At 48.3% G+C, this 12,387-nt stretch overlaps 1 protein-coding gene across 21 annotated transcripts in view; it reads left to right on the forward strand.

The window, feature by feature from the left end:
- KATNIP (katanin interacting protein) overlaps nt 1-12,387 on the forward strand; it is a 232,361-nt gene that overhangs the window by 78,660 nt on the left and 141,314 nt on the right. For all 21 annotated transcript variants that reach the window (XM_063699554.1, XM_063699555.1, XM_063699556.1 and 18 more), the window contains 2 exons: nt 1,693-1,862; nt 4,095-4,192. In XM_063699554.1, coding sequence (XP_063555624.1) covers nt 1,693-1,862; nt 4,095-4,192 — 268 coding nt within the window. The remainder of the gene's footprint in view (nt 1-1,692; nt 1,863-4,094; nt 4,193-12,387) is intronic.

The raw sequence follows: 12,387 nt of genomic DNA on the forward strand, positions 1-12,387 counted from the left end.
AAAAAAAAAAAACGTGATTACCCTGTAGGATTATTGTGAAGAGTAACTTCTTCATATCGTTGATCATCATTATTCTCTGACTTTCTGTCTGTGAATTTGTGTCATCACTAAAACTGATCTGTAACCCCACAGTCGATACTTGCTGCATTTTTGCGGTCACTTGCAGACACGTGCAGAGAGGCAACATCTTTAGTCCCCCGATACACACGTTCCCAGCTGATATAGAACAAGGCAGTTCTCTGCCTCTCATACTATAAACAAGTGTCCTTTTTGCCTTGTACGTAGTGCCATGTTTTTCACATTTTTGTGCTTTCTGCTGGTGATTTCGTTGCTTAAACTGGCCTTATACATAGTGCAGAAATGCTGTTCAGTGTTCCTAAGCATGAGGCTGTGATATGCCTGATGAAGAAAATACATATGTTAGGAAGCTTTGTTCAGGCATGAGTGATAGTGCTTTTGGCTGTGAGTTTGGTGTGAATGAATCAACGGTGTAATAAGGCATCTTTAAACAGAAACACACATACACAAGGTTCTGTGTTGATTGGTTCATGAAAATGTGAACAAAGACTCACAGGCACCTGACCCTGTATTTCCTCTAGGAGCAGTAGTTCCAAATTCTCTAATTCAGAATTCACGGTGACTTTCTAGACCACTCGTACTGCGAATAATGAGAATCGACATTAGGTTTTTAGAACAGAGTTTAGCATACAGTATGCACCTTTTATGTGATTGCTATTATTTTTTAAAATTTAAATTTTGCTAATTTGATTGGCACTTATTTAATTACTGAAGAAGAGGCACACTTGTTGCTAGGTTGGCTGGTTGTCTGTATAAATGTAGTTGATGTAGGAGTGTCTAAAGCTGTGTATAAAATGCAGGCGAGTCTGGCGTCCAGTGGAAGCAGTTCTCTGGGGGCTGAAGAAGACACTGTACTCTGCATATGGCAGTGTGACATCAGGATTGGGTAAAGGACCAGGCCCAAGGTGTAAGGATGGGCTTCAGTGAAAGCTAAATTAGGGACCTGGCAACACTCCTGCCTTTTAGCCAAAAGACGTGATAATCCTATTGTTAACCTTGAACCAACGCCTGCATTGATATATTTTTTAACTCATTAGAATATGACATGATGGCCTTTGAAATATCAGGGGTGAGTGTTTTGAGAACACATCTATTCATTGAAGCAAAACATTAGCCCACCTGGTCTGACGAAAGCTGTTTTCTGATTTGTAAATGGGTGGTATGAAATCTCTCTCACAAAGCCTGAGAGCCTAAAAACCCCTTTTTGTTACACATCAAACAAAGTTTCACACAAAGTGAAATTGCATAAAATTGGGATCTTTTCAGAAAGCCCAGGCTGTATGATAGCAGTGTGTAAACACACGCCTCGTCTCTGCCTTGGCCAGCACGGGGCATGAACTGGGTGTGTTCTTTTTCGCTAATGTGTATTTGAGCCTCAGAATGAGAGCTGCAGAAACTTCCCTGTAGAGCCCCAAACTGTCTCCCCCTCGTGGCTTCTCTAAGTGGGTAATGGGCCTGTTAGAGGCTGTTTGTAGACAAACAGCTGGGCACATGCCCCCTGGGCTCTGATTAGAGACGCTTCACTGTGGGAACAGCAGTTCACTCCTGGCTTGGGGATACAGCAGCCTAGACTCTCAAATGATGAGGAGGAACAACCCACCGTTTCTCTTTCAGGATATTAAAGCATTTGAAAAGCAAGGACCCCGTGCAGTTGAGGCTGGAGCACTTGGAGCAAGGTTTCTCTGTCTATGTCAACGGTGCCAATTCGGAGCTGAAATCGTCACCGCGGAAAGCTATTCACTCTGACTTCTCCAGAAGTGCCTCCCACACGGAGGGGACACACGGTGAGCACAGGCCCTCCAGGCTGAGTCTTAGCTCTGTTAATCAAAATTAATTAGGGGCAGGGTGCAGTGGCTCACACCTGTAATCACATCACTTTGGGAGGCTGAGGCGGGTGGATCACTTGAGGCCAAGAGTTCCAGACCAGCCTGGGCAACATGGTGAAACCCTATCTCTACTAAAAATATGAAAATTAGCCAGGCATGATGGCATGCACCTGTAGTCCCAGCTACTGAGGAGGCTGAGGCACAAGAATCACTTAAACCTGGGAGGCGGAGGTTGCAGCGAGCCGAAATCGTACCACTGCACTCCAGCATGGGTGACAGAGCGAGACTCTGTCAAAAAAAAAAAAAAAAAAAATAGGGATTATGGAACCACGTCCTGTGCATGTGAACAACGAACACAAGTTAACTACACCCGCATGGCCAGAAAGAGAGCATAAGAATGAGAAAGAGAAATCCTGTTTTATTCCTTTTTAAACTAGTCTTGGCCTCTACTACCCCAGAGCAAAGGCAGCCAAAGCAGTAAATTTCTAGCTTTTACATTTCCTGGGTCTTAAGTCAGTACTTTAAGGGAATGTCTAGGGAAATTTTGGATTATATCTGATTTTTCACTTAGTATGTTTTAACTTTAGTACCTAACCCCTGTGTAATATTTGATTTTACCACTCCTTTCTGTATTTAGTTAATCTATACCATGCATACTTTAAATGGATTTCACATGCCCTATAAGAAAACCACAGGAAGCTTGTGTGTAATAGAAAAATTCCCAACCCAGCCTAGCATAGACACGGAAAATGATTGGGCAGTTGAATGAATGAAACAGCAGAGCACGTGGAGTCAGGATACCATGGGGAAGCCACTTAGTCTCTCTGTGCCTTTGTTTGCTCATCTTTAAAATGGGACTCAGCTAGACATGGTGGCTCAGGCCTGTAATCCCAGCACTTTGGGAGGCCAAGGTGGGCAGATCGTTTGAGCTCAGGAGTTAGAGGCCAGCCTGGGCAACATAGTGAGACCCTGTATCTGCAAAAAATACAAAAAGTAGCTGGGCATGGTGGTGCATGCCTGTAGTCTCACCTACTCAGGAGGCTGAGGCAGGAGGACTGATTGGGCCCAGGCAGTCAAGGTTGCAATGAGCTATGACTATGCCACTGTACTCCAGCCTGGGTGACAGAGCAAGACCCTGTTTCAAAATAAATAAATAAATAAATATTTAAAAAACGATAATAAAATGGGACTGGCGAGACTGCTTATCCCAAGTAGCTGTCAGAATGCCCTTTAAGGTAGGCTGCCTTGTTGGAGAGGCCAGTGTGCTACCAAGCAAGTTACAAGAAGATCTGGAATGAGGCAGACTGGATTTGAATGAACCCTGTTCTGCCACTTTCTGGCTTTGAGACCTTAGGCAGTTAGGACCTCTCTGACCCTCAGTTTCCTCTTGCATAAAATGGGAATAACTATGCCCACCTTGCAGGCTTGCTGGGAAGATTAAATGATGTAAGAAATGTAAGCTGTCTGTCACACAGTAACTGATTTGTGTTATTCTAACCTATGGCCTCACAGACATGGTAAGATCCCAAGCCATTAATATATAGTAAAAGTCAAAACAACAACAAAAGGGCGAGAAAGTGATTCCTGAAATGGTTTCCTAGGAGAGCCACTACAGTTGAACTCAGAGTGTAGCTTGAGCTCCCCAGCCCCCAGGGCAAAGAGGGAAACCAGTGGCTCTCCTAGTTTTCATGGTGGAGGCAGACCTGCTGCTGCTAGTAAGGAGAATTCAGCTTTTCCTGGTCCAGGTTTCAGGGAGGAACAGATAACAGGATTCTGTGTACTTGGAACACCAGCAGTACCTTCATTCATTCATTCATTCAGCAAAGAGATTCACCCTCTACACTCTTTTACACAAATGGTGACCTCTTGTACCTACTGTCCTGAACCTTGTCTCTGTAGCTTAGAGACTCTTCTCTGTATACACAGACCTGCCTGATCCGGCCATATATTATACATATTATTCCATGGCATGGATATATATACTGGAACTTATTTACCCATTCCTTTTTTGCTCAACATTTAGCTTGTTTTCTGATGTCTTGTTGCCACAACCGCACTGTAGTCAATGTCCTCATACACAAGACTTTGGGCACACTGATATGCATTTTAGACATGAGTTACAAACCAACCCAGTACTGTGAGCTTGTCATCAGTGCCTCACCAAGTCTCTTTCCCTTGTCTCTGGTGCAGATTATGGACGAAGAACTCTGTTTCGAGAAGCTGAGGAAGCCTTAAGATGCAGTTCACGGACAGCCCCCAGTAAAGTCCAGCGCCGAGGATGGCACCAGGTCTGGAGACTGTGGCCCCAGCCCATGCTTTAGAATAGAGTGTGGGTGGCTGTGGGAATAGAAATACAATCAGAGCATTTAAAACCCCCATGGGCCAGGCACAGTGGCTCCTTTATGCAATCCCAGCATTTTGGGAGGGTGAGGTGGGAGGATCACTTTGAGCCCAGGAGTTCAAGACCAGCTTGGGCAACAAAATGAGACTTCATCTCTACTAAAAATAAAAATAAAAAAATTCGCCAGGTGTGGTAGCACGTACCTCTAGTCCCAGCTACTCAGGAGGCTGAGGTGGGAGGATTGCATGAGCCCAGAAGTTTAAGGCTGCAGTGAGCTACAGTTGCACCACTGCACTCCAGCCTGGGCAACAGAGCAAGAGCCTGTCTAAAAAAAAAAAAAAAACCACCCTATAGGGAGTAGGTGGGTCTGGCTGGGCATGGTAGTGTGCCCTTTCTGCATGTGGAACTGACCTTTGGAGAGACCGCTCTGCTGCACGGCCCTCCCCTTTGGATGTGGCCACTCCAGCCCCACTTGGGGGTATAGGACGGTCAGACTCAGAGTCCCATCATGATGACTCATTCATTCAGCTATTTTTTTATTGAGTACCCACTATGTGCCAGGCACAGTTCTGGATGTCAGGGATACAGTGGGTGCATATGACAAAGTCCCTGCCCCATAGAACTGAGATGCCATTTTGGGTTGCAGCTGGTGTGCTGATGTCAGGAGCTTGCATTTTGGAGCATCTACCCCAGGTACCACACGTAGGCTCAGCTCCCATGTAACTCGTCTCCTTTGCCCTCCCAGCAGAACTGTAGAGTACGTTCCAATATTGTCCCTCTTTATAAGGAGCTGAAGAGATGGAGGTTCAGAAAAGTTCAGTGAGTTTTCCAAGGTCAACAGCTAAGAAGTGGCAGAATCAAGAGTCAGTCTTAGATCTTTTGCCCCAAATTCTGTGTTCTTGCTCATATAGTTCTGGATATTTTACCTCATAGTCACTCATACCTTACCGGGGACCAGCAGGTCCCAGCCCCGTCAAATGAAGAATGACGAGGTTCACAAACTTGGAAAGGAAAGCTTTATTTCTCAGAAAGGGTGGCAGCCTCCCTCCCGGGTGGCCATTCTGGCAGGCTAGGAAACACAGCCTCAGGCCAGAAGCCAGAAAACTGCACTTTGAAGTTCAGAAGGATAAGACGGATTTATGCTGAATAGGTGGCGCAATATACATACTCAGTAAGCTGTAGGAGGAGTTATGAATATTTATGAAAGGAGAAATATGCGCATGTGCAGTTGAGCTTCATGCCTCTCCATGGATCCCATCGTCAAAAAATGGCGGCATTAGCAGGATCTGAGGGTGGAGGTTTTGGCCTTCTGATGTCAAAAGGCGAATCGGGAGACACGGAAACCCTCACTGTTCATCCTCTATAGAGGGGTCAGAACCACTCCATGGTCAGTGGTCCCTTACCAGGAAGAAATGCTGATCAGTTGTGTAGTAACCACAGAAGGGAGGGGCAGCAGGCAGGCTGGTTGGGAGGGGCAGCAGGCTGTTGGTTGATATCAGTGGTGGAGTCTTTGAAAAGGGCTGATTTCTTTCTTTTTTTTTTTCTTTTTTTGAGACAGAGTCTCGCTCTGTCACCCTGGGTGGAGTGCAGTGGTGTGATCTTGGCTCACTGCAACCTCTGCCTTCCGGTTTCAAGCGATTTTCCTGCCTCAGCCTCCCAAGTGGCTGGGATTACAGGTGCCTGCCACCACACTCGGCTGATTTTGTATTTTTAATAGAGACTGGGTTTCACCATGTTGGCCAGGATGGTCTCGAACTCCTGACCTCAGGTGATCCGCCCGCCTCAACCTCCCAAAGTGCTGGGATTACAGGCATGAGCCACCGCACCCGGCCGAAAAGGGCTGGTTTCTTTTTAACCCTTAGAAAAGAAAGCCTCCTGGCAGTTAACGAGGGAGGGGATATAATGAGGCATGTCTGACCTCCCGTCCCATCATTGCTGGGAACTCAGTTGTAAGGTTTCTCTGGGGTCCCCTTGGCCAAGAAGGGGTTCATTCAGTTGGCTGGGATCTTGAGATTTTCTTTTTATTTCTCAGCCCTGACTGTACATTTAAATGGCCTAGGAAGGTTTTAAAATATAGATGCTCAGGCCCCACCCCCAGAGATTCTTACTTGCTGAGGCTTAAGCAGTGTTATTTTTTAAATTACTGTAATTTTTTCTCTTTAAAATTTATTTTTGTACTTTTTTTATATAAAATAAAATTTAAATATATTTTTATTTATTTTTATATATTTTTTATTTTTTACTTATTTTTATTCACTATATTACCCAGGCTAGTCTTGAACTTCTGGCCTCAAGTGATCCTCCTGCCTCGGCCTCCCAAAGTGCTGAGATTTCAGGCATGAGCCTCCACGCCAGGCCTGTTGTTATTTTTTAACTTGTGTTCACCAATATTGGGAACTACTACCACATACGATTTCACACTGTACTAAATGTATGGGTCTATAGTTAAATGCTTTCATACCCTTTATCAGCCCACCCACAATAATCCTGTAGGTCAGAAAATGTCCTTATTGTGCTACTGAAGAAATCAAGGCCAAGAGAGGTAAGGTGACTTCCTTAGAGTTGCATAGCTACTAAGGAAGAGGGCAGGCTGGGATTTGAACTCTGGGCTGTGGTTATAAACCCAGTGGTCTTTCTCCCTCCCCACAGGGGCATCTTCAAGTCATTGATTAATTGGGGAAGGGTGTCCCTGCCTGATCTCAGTGCTGAGGAGCAAGGCCTGGAGGACACACAGCCTGGAGGCCTCCTTTTGTCCCCTGCAATGAATATTAATTTGTTGCTAATGAGGGCTTTCTTCACTTCTCACGTAAGACAGTTCTTCTACTTGTTTTGAGAGCCTTCTATTATCAGGAGCCATATTTGTGTCTTAGATTGTGGCTTAATAGCTGGCCCTAGAGTCTGTGCAATTTAAAAAACTTGGCCTAAGATTAATTAGCATCCTCCTCAGTCTCTCCTTGTGGTCCCACACTTCACAGGGCCTAATCATAGCTAATTTCCTGATTTCCTGATGCCTCGAGGGCTGTAATTGTCCTTCTACACTGTATCAGTCAGGGGTCAGTCAGTGCCTAACAGCAGAGACCACTCAGGCTATTTTAAGCAGAAACAAATGCAGTGCAGGGAGTCGGGTGCTTACGAAGTCCTTGGGCTAGCATGAGGAGGGGACTCTGGGCTGGGCCTCTAGGAATGGCGCCTCAAAAGCATGACCACTTAGCCTGGGCCTGCCAGGAGAGCGGCTGCCTAGGACACTGTTGGGAAGGTGGGGTATCAGCATCAGGAAGGCGTCACCTTAGCTGCAATCCAGGAATCAGGGAGTTACTGCCCCAGCTGTTGGCCTCAGAGTGACTCCATGCCTGCTGGGACAGCGCTATGAAGACCCTGCCCCGCAGCGTGGCTAGCCAGTCAGGAACATTGTGGAAGAACTCCATGCCCTGTGCTTAGCACTGAAACAGCCAACATCTATCCCCCTCCTCTCCTCACCTCACTTCTGCTTTCCCTGGCTCATGTGAGGCCATCTGATTGGCTGAACCTAAATCACACCCAGAACCCAAGCCAAAATGTAACCATTATAGGTCCATTGCACGATGCTGGCAAGTCTATACACATAGACACTGGGTTTCAGCAGAGAGAGAGATTTAATTGTAGGGCTGCCAAACGAGGAGATGGGAGGAAACCTCAAATCTGTCTCCCGGAGGAGTTTGGGGCCAGTGTTTTTAAGGGTTTTGGAGCAGGCTGATGTGTGGAGATCATTGATTGGTGGAAGAGTGCAGGGGGAAGTCACGGGACAGGGAGATGAAGAAGCTGTGTTCTCACGTGGATCCCGTTCTTCTGTGGGGGCCTTCAAACTGGCTAGCGTCAGTTGTTTTGCTGGAATTTAAGATCTGAAAAACATCTTAAGCAATTCTTAAAAGCCTTAATGATTCTACAGTCAGAAATCTATAAGGAATAATGGGAATGCTAATGGTCAGTATCCAGTGAATTTCAGTTACGAGGAAGTGGGTCAAAGTGCAGTGATTAATGCTGAATTATAACTATATTCTGTGAGAATTCTTGTTAACCCTGTGAGGACAGCTTTAGAAAGGGAGTCTGGGAAATGCAGTATTTGGCTTTCTGGCCTCTACCCCACAGAAAGGCTCCCCAGGAGGAGTGTGGGATGGGTACCGAGGGCCGGCCCCCTCCAGTCTAGAGCATGGACTCTGCTCCACACACCCAGGCTTTTGGGAACCACCCTTAAAGATAGACACAAACCAGGGAGCATTCAAAAGTGGTGAATGAACTACAACATGTGTCATGAATGAAATCATCTGTTAATTTAACAGACATGTATTGATACCCAGCAGGGCCCAGGCACTGTGCAAGGCTCTAGGGTTCAAAAAAAAAAAAAATTCAAGAAGGCTCAGTTCCTGCCTTTGAAGCTCGGGCTGTGAAGACATGGGGACTGCTTAACTGGGAGGAGGGTGTGACACCTGACTTCAAATACATGGATGGCGGGCCTGGCGGGGTCCAGAAGTTAACCACTTGAAGCCTGTGGGTCAAACTTGCCCCCAGATAATGGTTGTTGGGCTCATACAGCTTTTAAAAGACTTTTAGAAGCTTGCCAACATTTAAATTAACAAGATTTTATATTAAAAATATATCTAGCCAGGTGCAATGGTTCATGCCTCTAATCCTAGCACTTAGGGAGGCCGAAGAAGGAGGATCACCTGAGCTCAGGAATTCAAGACCACCCCAGGCAACATAGCGAGTCCCATCTCTACTAAAAATAAAAAAATTAGCCAGGCATAGTAGCGCACACCTCTAGTCCCAGCTACTGAGGAGGCTGAGACAGTTAGGATCGCTTGAAGCCAGGAGTTCAAGGGTGCAGTGAGCCATGACCGCACCACTGCACTCTAGCCTGGGGGACAGAGCAAGACCCTATCTCAAAATCAAAAATCTAGATTTCTTCTTCCCTGGAAAAAATGGAAAAGTCTGGCCCCCACACTGGGCCATCCTCCTCCCCACTAGGCAGCCAGCAGCAGGAGCCAAGTCCAGCTACTGCCTTTGGACAGGGCATGAGCTTTCCTGTTTGCCAAAGTCCCCACCACTCCCCAGAGCTTCAGTGGTGAGGCTGAGTGGTAGCTGTGGTTTATTATCAGATTTAGGCTATGATTTCTCTTATCTCGTGTTTCCATTTCCCACCTGGTTCTTTGGGGCATTTGAGTTTGTAGCCCCTGGAGAGTGGAAGGAATAGGCTTTGGACTGCTCACTGGCTGTGTGCCCTGGAGCTGGCTGTGTAACCTCTCTGAGCTGTGTGCCCTGGAGCTCTCTGTGTAACCTCTCTGAGCTGTGTGTCTTGGAGCTGGCCATGTGACCTCTCTGAGCTGTGTGCCCCAGAGCTGGCTGAGTAACCTCTCTGAGCTGTGTGTCTCGGAGCTGGCTGTGTAACCTCTCTGAGCTGTGCACCCCAGAGCTGGCCATGTAACCTCTGTGAGCTGTGTGCTCTGGAGCTGGCCGTGTAACCACTCTGAGCTTTGGTTTCATCATCAATGAAACCTCCCAGGGCTGCTGGAGGGGAGCATGTGCAGCGTGCATTACAGGTGGTCTATCAGCAGGGGCTGCCTGCTGCTTCAGGTGGGAACAGGTGACAGACAAGTCCAGAGGAATGGCTAAGAGCACAGACCCTGGAACCTTCCAGCAACCCCAGTGCAAAGCCTTGGCTCCGCCTCCTGCCAGCTGCACAGTGGCTAAGATGCTTAACCCCCTCGGTGCCTGCGCTCTCATTTGTCATGTGAGGCTGGTAATGGTAATTAATGAGGGCAATTAATGAGGATCAGTGGGGTCCGTGTTTGGAGAGAAGCTGAAGCAGTGCCTGGCACAGGAGAAATAGTGAATGGTGCTGCCTGTTGTTTTAATCAGCAGAGGGGCAGATGGGGAGGGCAGCTCAGCCTGGAGGCCTCAGGGCTCTTCACTCTAGTATGTTCCTTTGCTCACTCATACTTTACTTCTTTCATTCCGTGCTCATGTATTGAGCACATACTCAGTTTTGGCACTTACAGATGCCGGGTTCCGAGCAGTAAGTGAGGCCAGCCCTGCTCTCCTGGAGCTCATGTTGATGGGGAGCGGGTGGGGAGGTTGGGAAGGCAAAGGACCAAAGGCAAGCAAGCGAGTCGGAAGACAGTGCTACGAAGGAAGGACAGAGGACAGCAGCAGCAGCCTGAAAGAGAAGGTGTCGGGGAAGCGCTCTTTCAGCAAAGGTGGGCAGCACAGCCTCCCAAGGGGCCGCATCGCAGCCAGGGCCTGAGAGTTACCTGGAGCCAGCCCCGGAAAGATCTGTGGCTGGGGGAGGGTTTCAGGTGAGGGGACAGTGAGAGCAGCGGGCACTGGGCACAGGCTGAGAGGAGGCAGGGCGATCAGGACAGGGTGGCAGAAAGGGTGGGGATGAGGGTGTCAGGGTTGCAAGTAGGAAGAACCGGCCATGCAGGGCCTAGAAGACCACAGGAGGAAGTTTGGATTTCAATCTAAATGTGAGAATTTCCAAGAGGGTTGAAACAGTAGAGCGCCACGTTTGGGTTCATATTTTGGGTTCATGTGTGCAGAAAGGACCGCCCATGGGAGCAAGGGGCTACGGGAGGACCAGGAAGCCTTTGAAGCAGGGCTACGTCTCTCTCCACCAACCTTCCCCAGCCCCCGTCCTTGCACTTCTGTTCCCTGTCCCTGAGCTGCCGCCAACTCGTAGCTTCAGCGTTCCCCTGATCCATCGTGCCTTCTCCACACACGTTTTTACACTCCCTCCATATTTGTTAGTTGAAAGTTTCCAAGACAGAGATAGTCTGAATCTCTCAGCTCATCCCTTTCTCAGGGCATGGCCTGGGCTGCTGCTGCTTAGCCTGGATGAGGCACCCCCTCCTACCTCCGTCGGCTATGACTAGAGCCCCTCAGAGACCAGGTCATTTGGTGCAAACCCTGCCTGCCCTGGCCGCATGAGCAGGAACCATGAGTCCTATAGCTTCTTGTCAAGAAGGCTGGAGGTAGCACAGTGAATAGAGTGGGGGTGCCAGCTATACCATTATTACTGTCATGAGGAAGACGGGCTGGATTGGTTTGCTCTGGCTCCAAGAAGTGGAGTTAAGTCCAAAGTTTCTCCATGGTGGACAGTCCATGGAGACAGAGTCTTGGGTCCATGGGATGGAGAGGAAGACAATCTTTCTATCCTAACCCTTTTGGATGGGCTCCTGCCATGCTTAGGGGCAGCCGAGGGTAGGCAGAGTGGTCAAGGCAGCCAAGTCCCCAATGGCCAGTGGCCAGTTCTCAAAAGCTGCTCCACCAAGAGAGGGACCACAGTCCTCTCCCGGTCTTGGGGTTTCACTTGTAGGGCCACGCCAACCAGGAGGTATCAGTGGGGCCACACGGTCGCCTTGTGTATTCACATTGGTCAGCAGGGGACACCGTGGTGGGATGCAGTGGTCCCAGTGCACAGTGAGCACCTGCAGTCCCAGCCTTATTCACAGTCCACACAGCCCCCTTGCCTCCCCATTCACCCTCTGTACTCTCCTCCTGGCTGTCTTGCTGGATTTTTTTTTTTTTTTTTTTTTTTTTGAGACAGGTTCTTGCTATGTAGCCCACACTGGTCTTGAACTCCCGGGCTCATGCGATCCACCCACCTTGGCCTCCTAAAGTGCTGGGATTACAGATGTGAGCCACTGCGCCCAGCCCTGAAACTCTCTTGAATCACACACCCTGTTTCTACTGACCAAGCCCAATCCATTCACCACCTCCAGGAGAACAGGTTTCTCTTCTTATGGTCTCACCCAACAATAAGAAAGCACATTTGGGTAGAGCTGCCCTGACAGGAGGGGCTGCGTCAGGTACACTGGCCTCCAGATCCCTTGACCAGAAGGTCACAGAGTCATCCCAACTCTGGCTGCTGGCCAAGAAGCCGATGACTTCCACCTGTAAAACCCTTCCCAAGCCCCTCTGATTCCTGGGGGTTTGGGGAGGATCATGGCGATGGCTGTGTTGGGCTCCCGAGCTGCCACCTTCCCTGTGGAATGGGCTGGTGGTGATGTATGGCCTCTTGTTCATACTGTCCTTTTTCCCCCACCACTTCTGGGCCTTAGATCTTTATGCTGCTATCTGTGGATTAAGATTTATGGCTTCCTCAGCCTT

Source organism: Gorilla gorilla, chromosome 18, assembly GCF_029281585.2.
Source record: "Gorilla gorilla gorilla isolate KB3781 chromosome 18, NHGRI_mGorGor1-v2.1_pri, whole genome shotgun sequence".
Classification (NCBI taxonomy): domain Eukaryota; kingdom Metazoa; phylum Chordata; class Mammalia; order Primates; family Hominidae; genus Gorilla; species Gorilla gorilla.